The 27,968-nt window shown below is 39.0% G+C and overlaps 1 protein-coding gene across 1 annotated transcript in view; it reads left to right on the top strand.

The window, feature by feature from the left end:
- Positions 1–27,968, top strand: part of ITGA9 (integrin subunit alpha 9) — a 245,768-nt gene that overhangs the window by 136,412 nt on the left and 81,388 nt on the right. The window contains exons 18-21 of the mRNA XM_036406156.1: positions 1,763–1,913; positions 22,765–22,851; positions 24,072–24,151; positions 27,306–27,395. Of these exons, the coding sequence (XP_036262049.1) occupies positions 1,763–1,913; positions 22,765–22,851; positions 24,072–24,151; positions 27,306–27,395 (408 nt within the window). The remainder of the gene's footprint in view (positions 1–1,762; positions 1,914–22,764; positions 22,852–24,071; positions 24,152–27,305; positions 27,396–27,968) is intronic.

Genomic DNA, 27,968 nt, shown 5'->3' on the forward strand with positions numbered 1-27,968 from the left:
TTGATTATGAGAATAAACAAATATTTTGAAAGCAAAATGTCCATTTATCAATAGGATTGGTCAGTGTTTGCAGTTAATTTTAAGTGTGAGAAAGCAGACACATTTCCTGGATACTTCTATCTTCCTCGTAATAAGCTGTCATTGAACTGTAAGCCGTAATTTTGGACTTAATAAATGAAGATGATCATAAATGAAATAAATAAAGGAAACAAATATGCTACAAATATTACATGGTGAAAGTTACACTCACAGTCCATAGCCATCAGCTTAAAACCGGAGTCTAGATAATATTCTTCCAAACTTCTCATTCACTAGATTTGGTATGTATCACCAGAAACCCACATTTTAAATCTTCTTGATAAACACAGGCAAATGGAGTCCAGCAAGCTCTGCCTTTGGACGTCTGGTACAGCTTTGATTGGCAGAAGATGCTGAACAGTTTATAAGCAATGCATTTCCAGAAACTCCACTTTTATGCAAATGCCCTGGCTGCAGTAACATGAAGAAGGCTGTCAGAGAACTGCTAGCAATGGAGGGTCAGGCTGCCTTTAAACAAAGCTCTTGGCCTGCACACCAACCATCTTCAGACAACTGCTGATAAGCAGAAGTGCGGTGTGTGCCAACGTGTATGTCACTGGAACAGCTTTATAGAAATTGGGTGAATGAAAAGTGGTTCCTTCTTACTTTTGGGCTAGCTGTAGTCTAGGGGAAATAATTGTGAGCATCTCCCTGCCTTGTTCCCTGGAGTTCTTTGTCCATTTCTGACTAGCTACTCTGTGTTTTCTCTGTGGCACTTCCTCTGTTTCTTCAGGATGTACGAATGGTCTAGAGTCCAGTTATGACAAACATAAAATTTAATATTTGTCTGTTTTTGCTAATTTTTAAATGAACACCTGGTATATTTAATATTATCTTTTACTGTTACTTTTAAGACCTGCAGATCTGTGCATTCATATTGTATATTCTTGTGATTTATTTTTAGCCTTTGTTCCTACTTAGAATAGGAATTAGCTCATTTTCTGAACAGCCTAGAAGGATTAAATACCAAATAATAAATGTGTGTGCATGAATACCTTTATTTCCTTCTATGTGTGCATGTCTGTGTTTGTACGTAATCTGTGATGCCATATTGCAACAGTGTATTGATTCATGATATATAGCTGTTACCCTTGATACTCCACTTGCAGAAGATGACTCCACCATGTTAGGTCCAGCATAAACATCTAAAGAAAGATTAGTCACATTCAGTGGTAATTTGGTGCTATTTCCACACATTTTTTTTCATTTACATTGGTTTCTGGATTTTATTTGAGCCTGGTTTCGATTTTTTTCTATCCATAGCATAACTCTAAGAAGGCTTTTCAGAGAGTTTCTGGAATAAGTCTGAATTATTAAGAGACAAACGGTAATAGCTTGTGTATTTGAATGTAGGCATAATATCTTGCAGTTGTTCCATTTTTCCTGCACAATTACTTTACAGTTTTCAACGAATTGATTATCACACAAAGTAGGGTGTGTGAAATAGTTTTATGTGGGAATCATAGGGTTTTCCTACAGTCCCAAAATACAGCGTCAGAACCCTGAGTCAGGAGCTGTTCATTCCTAGTGTGGCCCTCTGCACTATGCAGTGCAGTACATTCCTGAACTTCTTACTGCTGAGCTTTTAAACAGTTGAGTTGTGACACTTCTGTAGCAGAAGAAAGCAAGATCAGAGGGTGAAAGTTTACCAGAGTTATGCCAATGTAACTATTTCTGCCTACAGTGTTGATGACAGAACTGCCTACCTGGCCCTGGGAGCAGTGAGGAACATCTCACTTAATATTTTCATCTCCAACACTGGTGATGATGCCTATGACACCAATGTTTTCTTCAATTTTTCTGGAGAGCTCTTCTTCATCAAAATGTGGCAAAAGGTAAGAAAGGCTAATCTCACTGCAAGCAAGTCTCTTAACTTTAAGCCAATTTAATTACAAATTAAGGATGGACTAGAGGATGGCCTAGTCCACACTGCTGAGACATTTGGAAGTTGGTTTTGGTTATGCTAGACTTTAATTCCTCTCAGGCTCTTTAATGAGATTTTTTTTCTTTACGGATTGGGAGTGTATAGATTACACCTTCTGTATTTCTGTAGAAGACACATGACTGTTATCTGTGGTGCACTAATGAAAAAGGAAAACAGTTTGTTTGAGGTATTAAGAGGTAGAAGGAGACTGATTGGAGACTGATAAGGTACCAAATGGTACTGAAATACAAAGTGTAACTTTTGTTTAAGTGCCACACTACACCCAGCAGTCCTGGTTATCTCTTGATCTGGGCTTCTAGACTTTCTCCTTGTTGAAATCAAGATACAAGGCTTGTTCTTTGCTCATATCCTGCTGTAACTTTGGGTTGTGCCCCGGGCACATCACTAGATCCAAGAGATCAAGAGTGCTTTTAATTTCATCCACATGGAGTCAGGTGAATATTTTGAGTTTTAGTCTCTTTTCCTTTAGATAGATATTTTCATTATCAGGAGTTCATTTAGAAATAAGGGTGTTGTAATGAATCAAGCTTTTTGCAAACTGATGGCTGTGAAAGCTTTTTGGGTGTGAGTGATGTGACAATAATGGGAGCTATATGATTGTGACATTCTCTGTTTGTTCCTGCTTTTCACCGTTGTTTGTCTCTCCTCTAGAGCTTTGCTTTGCAAGCCATAAGAGTAATATTAATAACAGTAATACAATTATTGCAAGTTCAAGATTAACTTGGTCCACTGAACCAATGAAATTTTGCCATTGTTTGTCATGTTTTATAATAGGTTTAAATTGTTATAAAACTCTTAAATTAACTCACTACCTAATAAAAACCATAATTTTAAATGCATGTTAATTCTCATAGTGTTCAGGTTTGACTGAACAGTTGCAAGCATCAGTGAGTTGTCTTTTTATTATAAACTTTATTTTCAGCCATTATGTGCTGCAAGTGTGCAATTTATTAGGAGGGAAAAGGCAGGGGATAAATTAGAATTGCCTATGCCAATGTACAACTTCTCCATGGTGAAAGTTTTATGGGAAGACTTTCAGGGTCTGGCCCAGTTCTCATTGACGTCAGTGAGAGGGTTTCCATTCCTTTCCACTAGAAAAGAAACAAAGCTTGATGCCTGTTCTTTTAAAAGATTGTTGTCATCCTTTTTCTTTTTTGCATATTTTGCACATACCAAGTAACTGGAATACCAATTACCTTCATCATTTTCCTTGGCCAACACTGTGAGGAAAGAAGCTATGTTGTTTCCGGTGATATTTTGCCTTCAGCTTAGGTTTATAGAAGACTTGAAAACATCTGTGCTGAGTGCTGCACAGAAGGAGCAGTTTCTGGAAGCAGCTAACATTCTAATATTATCTCATACTCAGTGTATTTTCTTCTAAGAGAAGCTAGTATTTCTTTAAAAAAATACTGCATACATCTTCCTCAGGTCTTGCAAACAGCATCAAAGTATAGTCTGCTATTATTCCTGCTGTTCCGTTGTCCAATGTTCTTATGATAAATTTCATAGGGTTTGAGTTTTTTTAAAAGTATTTATTTCATTATTTCAGTAACAATTTTGGAAAACCAAGTTAAAGGATTATGTTAGGCTATTTTCCTTTGTCTCATTCAGCTTTTGCTTTTGGTCAAAATAATATATCACTGGCCTCATAATTTTTTCAGGTGAGAAACTGGATAATGATCTCATAGCATCAATTATAGTGTTATATTTTCCCTAAGCTCTTTGTGAGGTCTTTTTGGGTAAAATATCAGTTTCCATGTCTCACAGCCTACTCCCATCCTTTGACATCTATGCAGATTTTGTTTCTTGTTGAATATTGTCCAAGCAAAAATCCAGAACATTAAGCCAGAAAAAAAAAAAGACAGCACCTAGAGTTTTTCCTTAGTGGAGCAATTTTGGAATCAAAGAGCTTTGTGTGGTAGGAAGCATTGAGTATCATCTGCCTTTTAATAAATAGTGCTGAAGTGAAATTGAATGAGATCTTTCATGTGGTTGCTTGATTGTTTCTCTGCAAGGTGACTCTGAGAATGATGATCATGTAGTAGGCTTTTTTAACCTATCTCTGGAGTCTGTTCAAGATGTTGTAAGTTCCCTGTGTGTTTTTTCTATCATTCCACTGGGGACACTTGTAGTGGATCCAGTGCATTTTTGTTTCTTTCTGTGGATTGGTTACAATGAGACTGACAGTGCAAAAGTTTAATGCTGTTATTTTTCAACAGAGTTCCTGAGACAAAATACCACATCTTGTGTTTGAAAAGCAATGGGGTGGCCTAGTTCAGGGATGATGATGGTACTGTTCCCTGAAGAGTCTGAGTATGCTAGCCCCTCTTCCCTTCCTGAAGATTGAGATTTCATACTTTGTAAATAGAGACACCACCTAAAGATCAGTTGTCCACTAGAATAATTTCACCAGGGAAATGGTGGATTCCCCAGTGGTGGATGCTTTTAAGATTCAGCTGGACAGGGTTCTGGGCCATCTTGTTTAGACTGTGCTTTTCCCTAGAAAGGTTGGACCAGATGGTCTTTGAGGTCCCTTCCAACCTGATATTCCAGGCTTTGCTGTATCTCTGCAAGTTGAAAAAGCATTTGCTGATTGATATTTGGGAGACTCCACCTATTCCACTATCTGATTTTTTCCTATTATGCTGTAGTCAGTCCTCTCAATTTCATGGATGAAACCCAGCCTTTTCTTTACATTACTCTTGTCAGATAGTTCTTCTCAGAAGAGGCACAGTATGTGGCATGGGCTGACTTCTCATTCCTCTGTGGTCCTATGGGTACAATTCCTGTGCAACATTTCAAGACCTCACTCTATGAGATAGGGGTTATTTTACAGGTGCATAGAGTACAGCACTGCAGTAAATTTCAAAATGTGTCCACTGAGAAAAGTGTTACTTTTGAAATATGTGTTCTTTAGAAAAAATAGAAAGCAAGAAAGACACTTCACCTGCGTGCTTAGACTTTTTCTTTACTGTGTTGGCAAAAAAATCTTAGTCCTCTCTTCTGTGTGGAGTAGATTTTAAAATACTTTTTTTCGTCTGTAAATTTATTCTTCCTTAAATTTAATTCAGCTTTAGGAAAGCATTCTATTTCAGAGTCTGAAAAGTCCACCTAACAGAGCTGATACGACTTTCCTATCAGAGAATGCAGTGTTGCAGTGTGCTGAGTCTGGAAAAATAATACAAAGCTATTGCTACTAATTTCTGCACCATTTTACTTCTGCTGGAATTACCTCCTGGCTTGTGTTGTTTTGCTGAAGATGTATGTCAGCAATAGGCACTTTGCTAACCATTATTAGCTGCTGCTCAGTGCAGGGGGATATTTCCAGTACAGTTGCAGAAATAGCATTGTAAGCTTGCTGGCAGTGACAATAAATGTGTATGGCAGAGCCATGTCTCTATTAAATGAGCTCAGCTATGGCATGAGATTTTATAGCAATAGTATAAACCAAGCGTATTTACTATAGTAACAGTAAGAGAGTGTATAGCATTAATGTCTCCCTTTCCTGCAAGAGCTGATAGGAATCTCTCAGCTAACCCAGCATTGGTTTTGGAGAGAGTAGGTCAGGAGATTCCATTGCTGAACGTCATTCCCTGATGTAGATTGTTCCTACATTTCAGACATCCTTCCAGTATCCAAAACCAGCTGTGTGTAACATACCTGCTGCTTCTCACAATAGCTTTTGCTAAGCAACAGGTGAGTGAAGTTAGCAGGGCCAGACCAGGGCAGGGTTAACAGTGAGGTTATGGTTTCTTTGGATGTAGTAGTTGCCCACGATTCCTTTGTAAGCATGTACCTGAAACACTGTTGTGGAGTATGAATATTGCTGATAACCATAGTCATGCTGCTTATGGGGTCTGGATACTCTCTATGTTACTAGGGAGGTCATGCAGTTTGGATAAGAATTCACTCTTCTTCCTCATTCCCAGAACTCTTGCTGGCATCTCTTGACTAGGATTGTCCAGGAGGACTGCAGATGAAGGCAGAGTTTAACTTTTTCCAAATTGGAATTCTTTTGCTCCTGATTCCCACATTGATCAAACTTAGTCCCAGAGCCTTAAGTCTGGCATGGAGAAGACAGGACACAAAAAACAAAGATACATGCTCCCTTTTGGGCTGCTGGAAGAAAATTTAGGTCCTGGGTATTCATTATACCTGTTTTTCTAGCAGTTGCTGCCCCTTTGGGTTGATGCCTTTTTCTGAGCCCTAAAATCATGGTTAGGTGATAAAATGCACCTAACTTTTTAAAGGATCCCCTCAAGTGCACAAGATACTGAAGTGTGCTGAAGATACACCCATGACATAAAGTGAGTACACTTTTATAAGTTTAGCAAATTAGCATAATTGACAAGAATTCCCAGTTAGAGACACAAGTGATAAGGTAATTTCCCCTTTTGGTTCAATGCACTTTTAAAGCCCCCCTTCCTCATTAGTTGTTTATGGGAAAGTGACGCTTGACCTTGGTTCTCAGGAGAAGCAAAAATAGGATTGGGACCTAGGAATGTGTTTTGTCTTTCCATCTAGCAGAGCAGTTAAAATACTAGCTAGGAATCTATTTAGTTATACAATAATAGGCTACAGAGCTACAAGTACATGTGAAGAATATATAAAAGCAAAAATCAATTTTGCATCGGGATCCTCTGGCAAATGAGTTAACATGATCTGTCTCAATTCACATCTAACTTGTTAGCAGAAACCTTTTAAAGCTTGCTAGCAGAAATCTTTATTTTAATAAGTAGGTGTTCTGATTTAATGCTGCTGGTTTTGCATGTAGTGTGTTCGACTAGCTCCTGTAAACCACTCCGACAGAGGATCAGTGTTGCCAAGTAGCATGGAAGCTCTGACCCCTTGAACAAGTGCATCTGAAAGATTGCCCAAGTTATATATCACTTACATTAAGAGATTTGAACCGTTTGCCAGGAAAGCAAAAGCTTTTATTGCCCAGTCTTGGGAATATGAGTAGTGTGACAGTAGCCATGCCCTATGTTGCCTCTAGTTTTGCAAATCTAATGGTCAACTATTGCTCCAGAGTGGACCAAAATGTTTTGTATCCCTGGTGTAGAATTGTCCACTTTCTTAACTATGAAGAAAAAAATGGGTGCAGCTCAAGTTGTTAGACTTCATTGTTTATTTTAATTTTCTTTTTCTGTGAATGCTCAAAGAAACCCACAACTTTTCTAACTCCCTAGGGATAAGTAAAGAGCAGTGCTTTTTCAGGTCAGGGGCTGTAAGTGTTATGTAATATACCCCTACTCACAGCAGGCAGGAATTGAAGGCTAGACTGTTGATCCAAACTTTCCACTCGGGATTCTTGTATCATTCCTATCATCAGGGAATGAGCATTGTAGATTTGGTTTATTCATGTAGTTAGTAGCAATTTGAGCCTTTTAAATTTTTCTCTTATACTATGATTTATCCATGTAGATCTGAGATATTGATATTTGGGGCATATGTGGGGTTTGCATATCTAGAAATATAAATATAGATATATAAATAATTTTTTATTGCTTTATTTTTTTCTCAAAAAAAAACCACCTTTCATTAATAGAATGAAAAATCCTCAAGTCTTTTGGAATAATTCTGATTGGAAGGTGTTTAGTGATTTTATAGGACATTAAATCTTGCTCAGAGTTGGAAGAACCTGTGTGAGTTTGATTTTTACATACATTGAGAAGTTTTATGCTGATAATGTACGGCTGTGCTTTGGGTTGCACAGTGTAAGAAAGTGTTTGTCCTGGAAGTAGCTCATAATGATTTTTAATTTGACTGTTTATCATGGACATCTTTTCCAACTTTGATGAATCTATGATCATATATATATATATACATACATAGTGGTTTTGAGGAAGATCCTGGGATGCTTTGTGTGGCTCAGATTATTAAGGGAGGTTTTATGTGATTGCCTGGTTCTGCCCTTCTCACAGGTCTGCCAGGGGAATGATTTTCTAAAGGAAGAACAGCTCTGTGGATGAATACAGTCATGTGAGATGTACTTTTTGTGAGGGTTTAGAAGGCAGTCTGTGCTATAGCAAAGACCATTTACAGTGAATCCTGACCCATATGCTGGTGTAGATCATCATACTGAAAAGGTGTACCATGCAATGTGGCATTTCTCCATGTCTGGACATCAGCAGAGGTCCTGGTTTCCATTCAGGTGAGGTAGGGAAAATGAGAGTCAAAGCAGTTAACTTAGGAGACTTCTTCAATGAGGTGGAGAAGGGCTTCATGAGCCACAGGCAGGAGCTGTTCACTGTGTTTCAGTCTCTGAGTGGCCCATAGTTCACCAGCCAAGCTGCTTCTCCCTGCACATTTTCAGGAGCTGCACAGAGCTGGGAGCCAGCAGTACCAAGTCATGGGAGAAGGCTTTGGCAAAGCAGTTTAGCTGCCTCTGTTGTTCCAATCCAGCCACCCCTATCTAGACTATTATTTTGATAAACTGCATTACTAGGAGAAAGGTAAAAACCCTTCACAGAAGATAGAGCCCAGTATATAGTGAACTCAATATGCTTATCTTGGATATGCTTATTTAAAGGTTATGCTGTCCCCAGTGTCTCATTTCATTATCATGTTTTGCTCTTAAACTCAATGGACAAAGACTTGCCAATGTTTGAGGTGAAAAATCTGTGCGGCAGGGTTCATCTCCTATGTTCTTAGGGTGAGGCTTAAAATTGTCTGGACTTTGGCATCCTGTGCAAAAGGCCTAAATAAGAACTAATTTGCACAGCTTTACGTGGCTTTCATTATAGCAAGAAATAGGGGGTTATTTTTGTTGTTATTTGAAGCTTTAAGTTTGTTGAGTTTCTGGTGTGAAAGGTCAATTCCGTTTAGGCAGGAATTTCTGTTGGTCACTTTTTTAATAGGCATCTGCGATGCTGTCAGAAGATAAATGACATCCCTGGTGTAAAATCCAATAGAATTGTAAACAAATATATATATCTATCTTTGCAGTATATATGAACATGTATATTACACAGATAATATATATGTGTATATATATTTATACTTATTTGCATTGCTTAGTCCTTTAGAATGTTGTAGTCATGGTCTTCTGTAGTGGCTGGAAGTAGTGTCAGTTGTTCTCTTTCACCTAGTAGTTTAGTTTTCTCCTGTGAAACTGATAAGATAAAACCCAAACCCTCTTTAATTTTATTAAACACAAGACATGATCATGTGTCATACTTCAGGTATAGACTCTCTGAAGTCAATGACAGTGTTGCTGTAGAAAGACTAAAAAAAACCAGCTACACAGTCAAAAACATGAGTAAGGTTGTGAAAAGTTTTTAGCTAAAAATCAAAGTGCTGCTTACAAAATCACAAACTTTCCTGTCAGTGGGTTTTATATCTGTCTTCCTGTTAGCAGAAGCAGGCATGTTAAACCCCATCTGAAGGAGGCCCCAAATCCAGTTTTGGTTTGTGGTTTTTGGTTTTTTTGAGAGGGAGCTTCCTGTGGCATTTCGTCAAAACCAGAGACATTGAGCACAGCAGGAGGGAAGAGTGAGAAGTATTTCAGCGGGCTTCATTGCAGGTTCTGGGGGTGAGCAGGAGACCACCTCTTCACTGTGGACCCCCCCACCCAGGCAAGCTGCCGGGGATGCTGAGCCAGGCACATTCCTAGATGGCAGGCTTTTGCAGCCTACCTTTGGGAGGAGGCCAGAAATCCTGCACATGACTTCTGGCCATAACAATCTGCAGACATAGTGAATTTCACTAAGCAAGGGAAAAGGAGAAGTGCATTAAAAAACTGCTCTATGAAGTAGTGTGGTACTTCATAGAGGTAGTATCATAAAGCCTTACAAATGATCTGCTAAAATTTTATTTTAAAGAAAGAAAAATATATTTTAAATAAGTCTGTTTCAATATCCAAGTGCAGTAGGTAAGGGGTTATACTTTTCCATTTCAGCATTGTCCCTAGTTTTCAAGGTACTCATGATGTTAGAAGGGATTTTGGGGAAGATATCCTGATGCGCACTGTCTCTGAGTTTCTGAAAGAGGAAGACCAAAATCCCCAAACATATGTGTGTTTTAAGGAGGCATTTCCTGGGATTTCAGATTTGGCTTTGGTTGCTGGGGAATTTTATGTTGAGCTAAGATTTACAAATTCCAGGAAAATGTCCAGTGCCAAACTCATTATCATTGTTATTATCTTAATGTTATTCTTTACACTTGAAAATTACTACCAGTGAAGGATGGAAAGGACAGAAGGGTAGGGTAAGGCTTGATTTTATTGATTGTATTCCTCATTATGTATTTGGGTTTAGTGTATTTGAGTTTGGGGGGATGTGTTAAATTATTTGTAAGGGTTTTAGTTTACTTTTTCAAACTTTGTGTAATTGATGATACTTGAATTTATTTCCTGAACTCATTGTGAATTTAGGCATTTCATTGTAACACTAAGAGTCAATAGCTGTGTTGCAGTTGAATACACCAATATTCATTATAACTGAAGCCTTATACACAGAAGTTCGTATTAGAGTATATCTGGGCATATATTATGCATGCTTTCACAAGTACCACTAGAAAAAAAAATTGGTTAATTTGTTTGATTTCTGCCTTTTGTTTCCTGTTTTTAATTTTTGGAACAGTATGTTTTAAAAATATGTTTTTGTTGTCGAATAGAAATGTGTATAACTATTGGATTTGCATGGTAGCAGGGAGGGCTATAGGAGTGGTTTCTCAAAGAAGCTGCTGGATGTAAGTCGATTCCATGACAGACCCGCTGCTGGTCAAGGCCAAGGCAGTCTGAGATGGTGGTAACACATCTGTGATAAGATATTTAAGCAGGAAAAAAATCATCATGCAGAAGTATTGTGGCCAGAGAAGAGTGAGAACATGTGAGAGGAGCAACTCTGCAGACACCAAAATGCGTGGAGAAGGAGGGACAAGAAGTGCTCTAGGTGCCAGAGCTGAGATTTCTGTGCAGCCCACGGTGAAGCAGCTGTGCCCCACACTGGAGCAAGTGGATGCCCAAATGGCTGTGACCTCATAGGAAACCCATACTTGGGCAGTCTCCTGCCAGGGATCTGCAGACCCATGGAGAAAGGAGCCCACACTAGAGCAGGACTTGTGACCCTGTGGGGGACCCACAATTGTAGCAGACATTTTGAAGGACTGCACACAGTGGAAGGGACCCATGCTGGAGCAGTTGGTGAAGAACTGTAGCCCATGAGAAGGACTCATGTTGGAGAACTTCATAGAGAACATTCTCCTGTAGAAGGAATCCCATCCTGAAGCAGGGGAAGGACTTCTTTCCCTGAGCATGATGCCTTGAGAGGCTACCTAGAACAGAGGCTAGACAGTGTTAAAGGATTAAAGTAGGTATTTATTAAGAAGGCCTTCAAAGGATACACCTTGGGCAGTACAAGAGCTTGGCCATGGCTACACCCAAGATGGATGACAGGTCACACGTTTTCACACTTCTATAAGTTTTGGTCCATTTATGTATTGGGGTTAATTGTCCATTTACAGCTTCATATTATGAAGTCCCATCCTCCCAGATTGCTCTCCTCAATTCACTGTTTATAGTTTTTGGGCCTGAAGCTGCAATGGTGTCCTTGGTTCTCGGGCTGGAAAAGGATTGTTTAGTCTAACTAAACTGTGAAGAAAACTTGCTAACACTTTATATAAAGTTCAGAGTTATATACTAATGCAGTCCAGAATCTGGAAAATATGAAAGCTAAAACTTAAGGCATGAAACAGGACACAACAGCAGAAACAGCATGTGATGAGCTGACCATAACTCTCATTCCCCATCTCCCTGTGCTGCTCGGAGAGCAGGAGCTTGAGCCCAGCAAGGAGGGAAGGGTAGAGAGAAGGTTTTTTTAAGATTTGTTTTACTTCTCATTATCCTTCTCCGATTTTGATTGGTAGTAAATTCAACTGACTTCCCCACTCGATAATTTCCCTACAATTGAGTCTGTTTTGCTGGTGATGGTTATCAATGAGTGATCTTTCCCAGTTCTTATTCAAGACATCAACCGTATGTTGTATTTTCTCTCCCTTGCCCTGTTGAGGAGGGTAGTGATATAGTGTCTTTGGTGAGCACCTGGCATCCAGACAGTATCAAACCACTAGAGTATATTTCTGTAATAATTAAAAAACAATATCTGTGTTAATAGTGCATGCAGCCACAATTTAATAGTGTGAAATACATATGTGTGATATATGTATAGATGTATACATATATTTACATGTGAAATGAGATGAAGGAAAGCTTACCCCAGAGCCCTTTCTTCTCCCAATGATTTCCTTGTCTGATTCTTCCCTGGGTTTTTGGAGAGCATGGACTCATGCAGACAAGAATGCACTCTTGTTATTAAACTTATCATAATAATCCTATGCACGGATAATGAGGGAATAATGAAGATTAAAAAAATACACGTTCATCCACAATTCCTTCAAATAAAGATGTAATCAAATGCAATACATTTGACAGATTTCAACAGCATATATATTTTGGATATACATGTCAGGGTATGAAGAATACAGGAACAGTGTATAATTCTGCACATTCTTATTCTTGAGTCTTAAGTTTTCTAGATAATTAGATTATGTCTGAACAGGCATTTAATCAAACAAATTTTCTGCAGTTTTATAGAGAAAAGCCTTTTTGTGGGAATAGTACAGTCTCAATTACTTAAGAAATTAGCCTAATGTGTGTCAGAGATAGTTTGTGTACTAGTTCATATGATTGCTTTTTAAATATGTCATTGTGGAGTCAAACTGATTTTTCCCTTAGTTTTCATTTTACTGTGTTTTTATATGTGGAACTTGGAGGACATGGTTTAGCACATAGAAGTTTTCTTATGCTTGGTACTATATTGGTGTATTTGCTAGCCAGTGCAATGCTTTTAAAAGGCATGTCTCCAAAGTTTTATGAACAAAGGTTTTGTCTTGATTGGGAAACTGATAGTACATTACTAAGTGACGATAAGATACTGCCTTTTTGTCGTGCTTTGGTTTATGTGGATCATGGATTTTTCCCATTCTGTTCATAAGTATCCGTTTTCTTGGTGGTCAGTGGTGGCACATCTGGTTGGTGGCCAGTCATTAGTGGTCCCCAGATCTCAATACTGGGACCTGTCCTGATCAGTGTGATGATCTGGATGAGGGGATTTGAGTGCTATTCTGGTTTGAAAGCAAAACCAGCAAGAGACTCCAAGTCAGAAATACAATTCATTAGGAAAAGGGAAAAAAATTACATGCAATAATACAAAAGAAAAACCACTGACAGTGTCAGAATACAACCTGACACCCTGCTAGTTAGGGTGGTGGTAGCAGTCCAGATGAAATGGTCTTGTTGAAGTGGTGATCCTGTAGAAAAGATCTGGTAGCTCTTGTCCTCTGAAACCAGTGGGTAAGGGCTGCTAGTTGTGTCCCAAAACCCAGATTATATCCAGGTGGGGATGCTTAGCTCCTCCCCCCCGGGCAGAGCATCTCACAATGGGCTGAAATCATTCTGAATCATGCTGTGGGTCCTTGATTTCCCCTTGAACAGAAATGGCTTCCAGAGGGAGTTATCTCTGAGTCATGAGGCAAGACATTGATGGGCTCATTAACAGGAGATAAGGAAAAACGATGCCCCTCCTGGCTTCAGCAGCTCTTGAAGATGAGAATAGAATATTGTAACCTAGGATAAGTGCACCCTCAGTAAATTTGTGGATGACACCAGATTAGGAGGGAGTTTTGATGTGCTGGAGAGTAGGAAGGATTTTCATAGGGTTCTGGACAGGCTGGATTGATGGGCTGACATCAAGATCCAAGTCCTTTCCTTGGGTCACAACAACCCCATGCATCACTACAGGCTGGGGGAAGAGTGGCTGGAAAACTGCCCAGAGGAAAATGGGCAGTGGGTGCTGGTTTGACAGCATCTGAACATGAGCCAGTGTGTCCTCAGGTGACCAAAAAAGCCAATGGCATCCTGAGCTATCCTGGGAAAATTTGGCCAGCAGGACCAGGAAAGTGATTGTCCTCCTGTACTCAGCATTGCTGAGGCCACATCTCAAATCGTGTCCATTTCTGGGCCCCTCATTACAAGAAAGGGCATGTCCAGAGAAGGGTAACAAAGCTGTTTGAAGGGTCTGGAGCACATTTTATGAAAGGTGGCTGAGCGAGCTGTGGTTGTTTAGTCTGGAGAGAAGGAGTCTCAGGGGTGACCCTATTACGCTCTACAACTACCTGGAAGGAGGTGAGGGTTGGACTCTTCTCTCAGGAGATCAGCAACAGGATGGGAGGAAATGCCTCAAGCTGTGCCAGAGAAGGTTCAGGTTGGACATCAGGAAGAATTTCTTCACAGCTGTTAAACATTAGAATGGACTGTCTAGGGAGGTGGTAGAATGACCATCCCTGCAGATGTTCAAGAAACAGCTGGATGTGGCACTTATTAATATGTCTAGTCAACCAGATGGCTTTTTGACCAAAGGTTGGACTTGATTATATCAGAGGTCTTTTTCAAACTTAATGGTTCTATGATTCTATGATTCTAAGTACTTTCCATAGTGGAGAAATGTGTAGCTGTACATTAACACATATGGGAATGGGTCATAGAGTCAATCCTGGCCAAACAGCATAGTTGAAATGTGGCCATCCTCACAGTAAATGAGAGTCAGCTGACCTAACAGCTCTATGGGGACAATGTATCTTGATGATGTTTCCTGTATTGTTTTCTTCAAAAAATTAAGTTCAGCAGTTCTCAGCAAGCAGAAAAAAGAAATACTTAGCTGCGTAGTACAGTGAAAGTCAATGTACGTCTAATTGGTCTGTTAAAATGAGAGTGTGGCAGGAGCTTCTCACTGTGGCACCAGATCCCCATTTCTCCTTACAGTTCCACCACATGCACCACATCCACCCCATGTGCAGTTCCGGCACATCCCTTGAAAGATAGGAGGAACAAAAATAATGATTGGTTTTGTTGACTGTTTCTGAAAATTGTTTTGGGGCTTAATCACTTGAGCTGAATGAACAATTTATGCTGTCTCTTCAGCTTCTGAGGTGCTATGCTTTAAAAATTTGCTGCAATAGCTTTTCACAAGTTAAGATAAAAGTTTGTGAGTGAGAGACAGTTGGAAGTATCTAGTAAATAGAAAAGTTTTTGTCTTTCCCTTTTTACTCAAATATTTGCTGTGTTGGCCGGGATCAGTAAGATATCTATAAAATAGGTTCCATCCAGGGATGAGAAGGAGAGGTAAGAGGCTTTAATTAATCATACAGAAATAGCCATTTTCTCAAAATAAGGAGCAAATCCAAGATGTTTCAAGTCAGGGTTGCTGGGTTTCAGAGTGGGATGTGCCTACAGCATTTACTACTGAGATCATGGAATAGGGCAGGAAATTTCTCCCTAATGCCAAAGGAAACTTCATTCTCCTCTCTAGTTCTTTTTATGAAACAACTGTTGTGGTTCCCCAGCCTCCTTTCAAGTTTATTTTCTGGTGATGAATCAAAGGATCAATTTATTATTAGTATACAGATCCAGATGCCCCACTGCCCCATATCTTCATATGAAGATTTGGTTATGTGAATGTCAGCATACTCAGGTATGTAGTTTTGCTTGCTCGTTAAGCATTCAGATGGCAAGGGTCAACTGGTGAAACAGCAGTTCACAGAATTTATAGTATAGACATTCATATTTCTTGATGTGGCTTGTTAGGAGAATATCTATGTGTTAAAAATAAAGGAAGACCTTCAGTCCCTGTGACATCTTTAAAACAGACCTTTATGGTACACACAAATTATACTTTTATTCCATTGTATAATTTGACGTGATATCCAATATTCTTTAATCATTGCATTCAAGAGGTTAGATAAATGCTAGTTTCATTACAAGGTCTTGATAAGCAAGTCTGTATTGAGTCTATAACTCCCTCTCTGTAATATTTTTTCTATCAGGTAACGTTTAACTATATTAAATTATAGTTGCTATTGATACGGGTTTATCATTGACTTGGCCTTCATATGATTCACATTGTTACTTGCATTCCACCTGTGTTTGGAAATTACTTACAAGGGAATAAATGTTTGAAGCTTGAGATCCAGAGCTGTTATGTTAAAATAGTAAAGCCATCTTAATTTCTTTCCATCATGAATATCTTTTTCCTCCTTTTGAATGATTCTGTCACCCACTTTGCTTTGGCAAGTGGAGAGTTATACACAGAAGAGCTTCTAACCACAAAGTGCTTGCTTGAAGTTGCCAAGTAAACTATATTTCCATGAAGTGGAACAGAACTCATGGGATTTTCACTCTGAGAGAAACTCCTTGAAATTCATATGAAAATATTTCCTAGACCCATGACTGCTTTATCAGCTACAGCCACCTGTGCTAACTACTGCAGTCTATCTTCAGAGTTACTATCAGTAACAGGATGATTTTTTTCCCCAGCTTGCAATATATACTCACTGCTTACGAGAGACACTGTGGCTTTTCCAGGTGGCCTGATGCCACCACTGAGTACTATCTCCACTGCCTAAGAAGCTGGCCTCAGAGAAGCAGTGCATCCTGACACTGTGCACAGCTCTCCCTGTGCTTCCCCCCTGTCCAATCCATGGGTTGTGAAGTGCTGAGAGAGTCGGGTACTGATGGCAGTTGTTTTTTGAAGGCTTAGTGCATTTGAAACTCGTGAAACAGATGAGCAAAAGAAGAAAAACCAAACCCCAAAGCTGCAAGCTCAGTTTGTGAGATACTGAGATTTCCAAGCAAAAGTGAATTTCTGTTGCCTTTGGCGTTGGCTGTGGATTGGAGTTGGGGAAGGACTGTGCTGGCAAGGTCCAGCCCAGAAACATGGAGGAAATACTGTCTGCTCAGTTACCAGAGAATACTGCTGACAAAAACACAAAGCAGACATCAGACTGCTAGTTATCTGAAGAAAAGAGAGGCTTAAAGGGCTTTCGAGGATGATAATCAGAGCAAATTCTATGAAGTATCTGAGGTAGATCAGACACACCATTGCAGTGATTTCAGATGATCTTGAATTCTTGCATAGTGCCAGTGGGATCCCAGTCAGTAATACCACTAATCCTCTTTGTGTTCTTGCAGTTTTAAAATATCCTACAAAGCACTATTTTAGAGGAAAGTGTGGTATCTCTGGAATTTTGTATTAGAACAACTAAGCTGTATGTGCATGAGGGGCCCTCCACGATTAAATTACTCTGAGCTGTACTTGTTGTCAATCATAAGGAAACAGTCAGAGCCAGACCTTTTATTTGAAAAAAAATCCCCAGTCTTTTATGAGCTCAGGCATCCCTAATTGGACTACATATGTGGATAACTCTCACCGCATTCTTTTTTACCTCAATTGCTGTGGAAAGAAAGTACATTAGTATGTTCAGGAGGTGGCTGTTAAGTTAATTGGTACATCTTTATATCCTTAACACCTCAGTGGAGGCAGGGAGAGGTAAGTAGGAGCAAAATAAAAATTTTGCTTTCCAAACAAATGAGAAACCCATGAGCTGTTGATAGCACAACTGAAGGGCTTAGACCAAGATCATGAAGAGTGATTTGAAGGAATCATTTCAAACATTATCAAAGAGATGAGTCTTTATTTTAGGGTCCTGATATGTTTGTTCTACCCAGCTTTGCAAGCCAGGTATGTAGAAAGCAGATTACTAGCTGTGAGCAGACATATATTTTGTGATATCTCCCAAAAGTAAGAAGGTCTTAAAATGCAGGTCTATATAATTTTCCTGTTGTGTGGAACAAAACATCCAGATGTTCATCTAAATTCTCATTTGGGAAAGTATCCCTTCTCACAAAAAGTTCACATTGAAATTACTGAGGAATAAGTATGCCTTTTAGTCAGGATCCGTGATGAGAATAAAACATGGTACAAATTTAGCAAATTTTCCCAGTGCCTTTACCTTTGGTGCAGGTCAGAGAATTTCCAAATAGCTAGTGGGGATAGTTATAAAGTCTATATAGTTATAAAGTCTATCCAGAGAGGATATAGTAGGTAGATGCATAGTACTTAATTTTTGAGACTTAGCATAGCATGAGGTGGACAGTGCAAGTAATCCTCTCTTGTGATATTTTCTCAGGAAATTTATCTTAAGACCTCTTGGATGAAGATACTGTTCATGATCCTCTGTAATGTTAAGTGCACTGGTTCACAAACAGGCACCATAGAACAAGAAAACTACTAACAACAAGGAAAGCAGTTACAAGAGTGTGGTCTCTGACAACAGATGCAGGGTTCCTCGGAATTCACTCTTGTTATTCTGATTTTGTATCCCTTGGAAAACAAGCAGCATCACAAGAAAAAATCTGAACAAGTTAAGTAAATTTTCAACATCTTCAAAACAGGAGTGTTCTGCCAACAACACAAGACTTCCAGGACATTTTCTCATCAGTTCTGGAATGTATGCGCTAGTACCCAAGATTTGTGAGGAGGATTTTTTCAGTTTAAACAACAATATAAAAAGACCTTTAATTTGAGTATAGCTAAGGAAAGAGAAATATAAACTGCTGGCAAATGTATTTTCTAGCAACTTGAGGTTTTTTCCATTTTAAAAATATACAGATTATTTTAATAATTCCTTAATGAAGGTTCAATGCCTTTCATTGGTGGTTTTAATCAAAAGTTCCTTAAGAAATAACAGGTAATCAGAACAGTTTTTAGAAGTATGATGTGAACTCTAGCACAGATATTCAGCAGTATTCAACACAATACATAAATTACCTTAAGTTCACAAATTAATATCACTTTCTGTTGAGAGCCACATCTGGAATATCCTTTTCACGTTTCGTATTGTTCTGTTGCATCTCTTTAGTGACGTTGCAGATGCAGTATCTACTCATAGGTTGTGCGCTTAGAGAAGCAATGAGCTAACAGGTCATAAATGAATGTTAGAATAGTTGAATTCACACCTTCTCTGTGAGAACATGGTGAATGCAAAATGACACAAATTACCTGTACTTATATGAATGTTTGCTTTTGCTGATAGTCATAATATGGTAGAAGAGTTGTCAGATAGATAAAAGCCTGGTATTGGAGTAGCAGTGTTGAAGGGCAGATAATGGGCTGGGGAAGATTACATAAGGAGATGTTTTAGGCAAGGAACCTGCAACCAGTCATGGGTGGAGATGAGTGGGGAGAAAGTTGAGGAAGTGAAGTGATGACTCTGGATTGGTGCCAAGGCCAACATCAGTTCAGAGGAGTTGTTCTACCTTTGGGGAAGAAATGAATGATGTTGGGAGAAATAAACCCCAAATATAATTATATGAACTGCCAGATCAGGCTCAGGAAGATTGGAGGGTTTTGGTTGGATATAAGTGAGAGAGAGAATGGTCAGGTTGTACTGGCTAGCCAGTAAGTCATCCCATACCAGGTATGCAAAACTCACTTGGGGAAAAAACCCATATGGGGTCTAATTTGAAAATGGTAAGTCAAGATGTGGCTGAGGAAGTTTCAATGTCTTGAACTTGTGTGTTTCATTGCTCATGTTATAATGATGAAGAACCTATCTTTTCTGTGGTAAAGAACTTTGAGACAGACTGTGAGCCAGCCTGAGCTTCGTATTTCTCATAACCAGATCAACATTTGCGATGAAGTCATAATATAGTTATTTGACTAATTATCTGACTATTTATCTGATTGACTAAGAGTATGTAACACTCTGAAATGTTTCAGAAAGAAAGTTTTCGAGATAAAGCTTCACACTGTCTTGTTGGAAGTGAAACAGCCAACCCTTTTGGTGATATTTTCTATGCAAACTAGGAACTGCTATGAAGCTCATGCAGTAAGCTGAGTTTTTCAAATGGGCTGTATAATCATAGAGAAGCATTCCTCATCAAAAGCATGACCTCACATCCATCAGCAAGAAGTGGTATCTGCAGTTTCTGTAAGCCTTGAGTTGCATTGCTGTTCCCTATTTGTAAGATAAGACAGCACCAACCATTCAGCCTCCTGGAACACTGAGAAAATTGAGTTTAGAGAGCTGACCACCATAGGAAAACACATAAAGAAAGAATTTTCTCTCCCTCCAGAACAGCACACTGAAATTGAAGCCTGAAGCTAAACAGTGAGCAGTGAAGGAAAACCAAAATATTTACTCATTAGCTGAGCTTCTCCATCTTAATCACAGAGCAAGGCAACAAGTCCATTGGAAAAGTTTTCTGGGTAGCCTTTAATTTATAAATTTGTGGGAGGCTGAACCAGTATGATGAAGCCAAACTCATTTCTGCTATTTCCTAGCATTGAAAAGTTTTATTGTATGCCATGACTAGAATCACTCAAGTTGGAAGGGACCCATAGGGATCACTAAATCCAACTCCCTGCTCCTCATGGGACTCCCTAATAAAACCATATAACCTAGAGCATTGTCCAGATACTTTCTGACCTCGGATAGGTTTGGTGCCCTGACCACTTTCCTGGAGAGCCTGTTGCTGATTGACCACCCTCTCAGAGAATAACATTTTCATACTCTCCACTCTGAACTTCAGTAATGTAGTATTAATATTAATCATTAAACTGGACAGTATGCTAATGAAGCCAGAAAGTCATTCAAGTAAATTTTCCTGCATTCATTAAACTTTTCCAAGCAACAATAAGCAAAACCAGTGAATTCAACATTATCATGTAATTTCCTTTTACAGGCAATAAAACCACGGGCATCTGCCTGCCAGCTGTCTGGTCTGTAAAGGCATCAATGTGCAAAATGAAGAAGGAGTGCTCTTCTTCTGTTAATAGTATGAAGGTTCTCTCAATTATCCTGGTCTTTTACATCTCTGAAGGGATATGGCCTTGAGGAGAGGAGACAGTTTCTTGGGTCTGTCTGGTCACTGTCACCATACTGGACAGCTATGTAATTAGAAACACTTCTTGACAGACCACAGGCTAGGCATTGATGGAAGAGAGTTCATCGTTTGCCCCAGTTAGCAAGGGACATTTGAATGACCCAGAACTGAGAATGTTTTTGGTTCAAACAGGTGTGAAATGTTTCATTTGTTTATGCAGCTGCCCAGACTTTGTGTTCTCTCGATCACTCTCATAAAACTGGAGAACCTTCCAGATTCCTGAGAGGAAAAGGCTAGTGAAAGGGATGTTTTGCCATGAAGCACTTGTTTTACTATTTTGTGTTTGTTTTTGAGGAGAAAATCTAACACATATGTGGATGGTAGCTCCGTACTACTGAAGCTAGATATTTGATTTGCTAAGCAGTGCCATCTTTCATATTTCCAGAAATGGAAGTCTAATAAAGATTGCAAGGAAACAAATTCATAGAGAAACTGAATGGGAAGGCCACTCCTCTGGCATTATAGTAGTATTGCAGTAATGTCACTCCATTAGATATCTCAAGGTGTGCACTGATTTTTCTCCTTACATTATTTTTGCTTCTCATGAAACCAGTGAAATACTGTCCGAGTCAGGTAAGAAAGATAGTATTTGATCTGTCATTTTCTAGAAATATGTGCCCTGATTTGAACCATGGTTTTGAAGCTAAATATCTGTAGAGCACTAATGTTGTGCTTAGGTCAGAATGTGGAAGACAGAAAGGCATTTCCTGGAGATGCCTATAACCCAAGTGCATGGTTCAAGAAGCTCCTTCCACTCGTTCTTGTTCCAGCTGAGAATGTAACTTTTAAGTGCATATTTGAAGTAACTCAGGAAATGTACATGAGCATGAGCTTTGCAAACTGCAGTAAATAGAGAAAATAGGTCAAAGAAATTTTATGTTCTGTAGCAAAGAGATTGTCAGCTGCATGTCTGGAATAAAATTAATTTATAGAATGAGATCTCTAAAATTTAGGTATTTGTGTTATAGCACACATTGTGTTATAGCTATAGTTCGGGTGATGCTATAATCAACAGTAGAGCCTAGAGAGGTATCCAGCCCAGTCTAAATTAAACATCTGCATTTGGTCTGCTGAACTGTTTTCTACATCTTTTACTACCGTGGGAACAGTGACATGTAAAACACATAGCAGTCACTTGCTGTGTAAGCTTTTAAAAGCAAGATTCCAGAGCTGAATCACACTCCTAAAGTTTAGTGAGATGAACTTGTCCACAGTGGCAGAGTATTAAACTGTTCCCTGATAATCTTGTAATGGGAATGTGCTCATCTGGAGCTAGGCACTTATTTTATGGAGCAATGAAACACTCCCTTCACCAGAAGAATTTCTGTTGTGGTGGAGTCACCACTCAAGCAGGATAGGGCTGTTCTAACATTTTGCATTTGAATTATTGACTGTCCACAGTCAATGTTTAGCATGAGGACATGCTCATTCCTCTACTTTATCTATGCCATTGTCTCACTAAAGGTTAGTATCCATACCAGCATGACTCGTCTTGTGGACCAGGGCAAGAGATCAGGGCACTGAATGTCACCAGAACCAGATTAACTTTCTCTTCTGCATCTGTGTATCGCATGGTTTGGTCACTGTCTCCCAACACTGTTGTCTCCTCGTGGTACAGGTACCTGGAAAAACTACTTTAGAAAATCTACATTCTTGATCATTTGAAAGCTTTCTTTTAATACAAGGAGGGAATAACTGAGTTATCCAAGAATTTGGGCTAACTCCCTGACTCGAATGTGTTTAGTCACACAGTATTTCCTTATGATCTATCTCTTAGAGCAAGGTTCTTATAGCTGTCTTCTTCCCAATGCTGGTCTGACTAATGGGAAATAAGGAAGTACAACACAGTGCTATGATGAGAAATATTTAATTTTCATAGTGTTTTATCATGTTGGTGTTTCTTAGCAATCTTCTTTTTCCCCCAAATATGTAATCTCATGGTCTTTTTGTTTTCTTGCAGGAGGAGCTGGGCATTGCTTGTGAGTTACTGGAGTCAGATTTCCTCAAGTGCAGTGTGGGATTTCCTTTCATGAGATCCAAATCTAGGGTAACTTTGTGATATTTGCATTTGCAGAATATTGGTCCATTTACCTGTGTCTCAAAGAGTGGCTGGAAAGCCAACTGCTCTGTTAAATGTCTGTGATTGATACTTTCTCTAGCTTGCTAAGCCAGATATCCAAGTCTTTCACAGTTACAGAGACTAGCTATCCTTTTTCCCACCAGACAGGGCCAATGACAGTGCTCTGGGCACTGCAGTAAAATGGCTTTGAAAAATGGTGCAAAAGTTGCAGCTTTAGAAAACCTACATATTTCCTCTGCAAAAAATTAGAAAAGGACTCTCTGTCTTACTTATGTTGCCTCTGTGAGTTTTTTGTCTTCTATCACATTAAAAAATCCAGATGGGTTCTTTCTGCCACAAAAATGATCTATATAAATGACCAACTCAGAAAGGTGAGAAAATGAGGAATAACTTAAGGATGACTTGAAAAAAATGAGTCTGAAATTTTTCAGAAAGTTTCCATTTCAAAAGCAAATCCTTTCCATTTGAATTGATGTATCCTTTGACCCAATATAGAAGTTTTTGTTTTCTGTTTTTATAATTGACTTTTTTGTGCTATTTTGAAAAAGTAAAAAATATTTTAAATGGAATTGAAAAAACACATGCAGTAGCAAAATATTATCTAGAATATAAGAATGTCATTGAAATTACAATGGATTTGGACACTGTTTCACTTCGCCAAAGTCTGTTTTGGAGTTAGGCAGAAAAATTACATGGAGAAGTAATCCACCAAAGTAAAATTCTTATTTCAAAATTAGCACCTGTTTTCACCCATTATGATGTGTGTCCTGAATGCTGCTTTAGCTTGAGCCACTTGCTCCAAGACTCCAAGTGCAGGCCTGTGGCGCGGCCTTTATTCCCCCAAAAGATCTCTTAATCAACAAATAACATAAAGACGTAGTTTCAGGTAGTGATCCTCCTGTTCTGCAAGACTCATTCCCAGGCAGATGATCTCCTCAAGAAATATCTTTGAATGGCAATTCTAGTAAAGGTCTTCTCTTAATGAAGGAAAACCCAAACTCTATAGTATTTGAAGACAAACACAATTACTAAGACTTAAAAGGTTATTTGCAGTAGAAGTGCTCTTACACATATCAAAATATGCCACTTTTGTAAAATTAGGCCAGTAAAATATAAATAAAGTTTCAGAATAAATACATTTTGAAACAATATGCTGAGTCTCTAAATATGGCTTTTTCTTTGCGCAGTATGAGTTCAATGTGATCTTTGACACAAGCCATTTGACTGGGCAGGAAGAAACGCTTACCTTCCTTGTCACTGCCCAAAGGTAAGGGGACCCTTATATGTCTAGATGACTTGGATATTCTTTGTTCCATGTGCATTACGTGTGTTTGACAATTACATTATATTAGCTGTAGATACGTAAATTAGGTTAAATTACTGGGGCTAATTGCATGTATTTTGGTGATGCAGAGGAACTATGTATTAAAGCTTCCTGAAAAATGAGGTAGGATCATACATAGGTTTTCTTTGCCAGGCAGTTGCCATTCTGAAGGATCATTCTGTATTCTCTCAGTTGAAAGGCTCTTGTGTTTCAGTGGCTATCTCTTGGACCATGTATCAACCTCAGCTGCAGTTGATGATCAACACAAGATAGCCCAACCCATTTGTTCCAGCATTTGAATGAAATAAACATGCTGGGATGCAAACCAAAAAAGATAAATGCTTTAATCAGATGGTCAAGGATCCCAGTGTTAGGTTCTAAAATCACGTATCTATTTTTCCCCACTCTGGATCTTCAGTGAGCCATGATAGACTGTGGAAAACATCTAGATAGTGTACTTCCCAAAGAGCACTTCAGGTAGGCATTGGAGTAGGGTGTTGCAAAGTATGCATGCATAGGCATTTTGTCTTGGGCAGGATAAAAGGTGTGACACATGCTTTGTGACTTCTAAGATGATGTACCATGAAGAAGCATACTGCATGGGTGATTCAGTAACAAGCACTTCAATGTCTGTATGGGAACCAATGCGCAGCTGCGTTAACATTGGCCATGAACTGCTGCTTTGATGTGTTGGGTGTTTGACTAGTTCCTCCTCCGTTTACTGTGTAAATGAGCCAAATTCATATTCTTATGTATCCAAATCAGGATCTTCAGTCTGAATTCTCCTCCCAAATGGGATGACACCTCTACAAAAAGATAGAGATGAGAGATAAGATGTAGCAGTTGCTGAGTGACTGCTCTTACAAGGTATAGTCCTCCCCTGCAGTAGCAGCTGTAGGTGGAAACAAGATCCTGCAGCACATAGGACTGGTGTGAGATAATGAAAGTGAGACACGTCACCATGTCTTGCATGTTAGCGAAGTTTTATTCTCCATCGGATGTTCATCACGTGTTCAGATGACCCTGTGATGCTTCTCAGTCAGAGACATCACTATCTGCTAGGTGAATGCCAGTTAGTGCAGAGATGGGTCAGCAGTGCTTTAAATGTGCACAACCAGTGTTTTCCAACCTTGGATAGCACAGAACTTGCCTCTGTAATCTCACTGATATTTCTGTGCCCTACCAATGAGAAGTACTAGTCTGTGCCTTTAGATGAGCAAAGAAAAAAACAGTAATTGTTACACATTGAGTGCATGCTTAGAGATGTTATGAGAAAGTTTCTCATTGTAGAAGGTTGAGAGAGAATAGTTATGTTTTGAAGGATTGAGCTGAACCTCCAAAGAGAGTAGTGCAGTTCTCAGTGCTGATTATCCTCATTTCCTCTGTGACTTTAGGCAAATTGCTTAATTCCCTTGCTGTCAAATGAGTGTAACAAAATCTTTCTACCACAAGAGTTGCAGGGAGCCCTGAGGTAAAGTCAGTTATAAGGAAATTGAGAGAAAGTACCTGTGCTGCAGTCAGACTGCCATAGATGAAGGCATTATTTCCACACAGAACTGGAGTTATTCTGACAGAAATAGCTGGTCAGGGAAGCTATGTCATGCTGTCATGGGAAAGCAAGTGTTGCCTTTCAAGTGTCTACCTGAGCCTGTCCTGTGTAGCTGCAAATTCAGTAGTAGAATCTGTGACAAGAGACTGGTTCAGTATTGGAACAATTGGAGAAAGAATTAAACATCACATTATATTTCTTTTACACTATTTGGCTTTTTTTTTAAAAAAAAACAAAGCTTTTTCTTTGCTTCCAGGTATGAACTGTTTTTCTAGAGCTAGATTCACTGAGTTGTGTTCTCCTTTTCTGACAGTACCTTTACTCCATTTGAAACAGATAAGAACATATCCATGAACCCTGTCTAGAATTCTACTTGCTTATTCTGTGTGCCACCATAGTATCTCGGTACTGTGTTGGATGAGAAATGTCTCAATTTTGGACTCTTGTGTGAGCGTATTCAGGGGAAAAGCTTTTATTAAGTGGGGTTCTTTCCCAGGGGTGAAATTTGTGCAGTTTTCTATCTGAGCCGTATTTTATCAGCAGACATAGGCAATGTGTCAGTTGCAGAAAGCTGAGCTGTAGGTAAGCATGTATGTAGCCAGCAGGGTCTATTTCTGTAATCTGAGCAACTCATAATCTGCATGGTATCACTTGTTATTGCCTGCTGTTGCCTCAGTGATACCGTCCTCAAATAAATATGATCATATATTTTGTTTTGCCAGTTTGATTTGTGAGTAAATCCAACGAACTGCAAGACAAAAGTGATTCCAGAATACTTCTGAAAAAATTGGAAATACATGTAACATATCTTTCAAGATTGTTGTTTTGAGCTGTCACCCAATGAGCAGACTCATCATTAGAATTAGAATAGTTGCAGGTTTGTGCTAGACATGCATTACAGGAACCTTTCCCAGACTTCATAAAGTATTCACACTGAAACAAACTGACTTAAATGAAAGCTAATTACTCACGTTTTTCCTTTCTTCAGTTTGGTTGTGACTGGCAACTGCCTTTCACAATGTAAAGTAGAAGTGCTTTCATTTTGGCAGCTAAGTACAGGAATAGGGGGAGAGGGTGGAATCGCTGAGAGGTTATGACCAGTTCACTACAAGAGTCTTGCCCAAAAAACTGCTTGCAGTGGCAGCAAATTGGTGCTATAGTACAGTGCAGTCAAAACCCTGTGTGAGGTGTGATACTCACAATCTGACATGCGGTCAAACTGGGAGAAAATGAGCCCTTGCATGGAAGTCTAAATGTTCTTGTTTCTCTCCACTTTGTATGATGGCTGCTGTAGTTTCCCACAGACATTTGAATTCACACCTTGTTCCAATATACTTTTTTTTTTTTATGAGCCTGTTCATGTCACAGCCACAAAGCTCATGCTTTTTGTGTGTGCCCTCTCCAAGGTTGGGGGAACTTTCTTAAGGAGCTCATATCACTCAAATAGAGAGGCTCAGAGTACAAGGCAGAGAGATGGTGACTGTGAAACTGTGATATATTACAAAGGCTGTCGATTTGCAGTATGTTTATTTTTCCTTTCTGACATAGTGGAAACCTAGAACGCACTGAATGTCTGCATGATAATACTTTAATCCTGTCTGTGCCCCTGATGCATGAGGTGGACTCATCCATCAATGGGTAAGTATCAATCACCAAATGAAAACAAAAACAACAACAATAATAATCAGCAGCAGCATCATCCTAAGAATAACATCTGAATGTCTTCTTCTCTTTGTTTACATGTAGCCAGACTATTGCTTTTTCCTTGTTTCCCAGACTCTGGTCATTAAGACAATCTCATTCAGTATCTGTAAATTTTATTAATTTCAAGACTGTACCTCATTTTCACTACTTCCTAAATAATGCTAATTAGTTACCATCACATTTATAGTAGGTATTTTATTGATTGTGTTTAAATTCAAGTGATGATGTAGATATGATGGGACGTTAAAATTAAATTTAAAAAGAACAAGTAAACTACATCTTGTTCCTTAGGACATGTCTTTAAGGAAATGGTTGAGAGACACCAGGCCAAAGGTTGCAGTCAAATGTTCTGGAATTTTAAGGAGATTGGTGAAGTCTAGCTGTTTGTCTTTCTGTTTAATTACACAAACAGAATTTGCTTCTGCTTCTGTTTATTTTCTTATTTCCTCTATTCCCTAGTCTGTGATGCATCTGACTACCAACTGTGGAGCATCTCTCACCCTTTGA

Source organism: Molothrus ater, chromosome 1 (genome assembly GCF_012460135.2).
Source record: "Molothrus ater isolate BHLD 08-10-18 breed brown headed cowbird chromosome 1, BPBGC_Mater_1.1, whole genome shotgun sequence".
Taxonomy (NCBI): Eukaryota; Metazoa; Chordata; class Aves; order Passeriformes; family Icteridae; genus Molothrus; species Molothrus ater.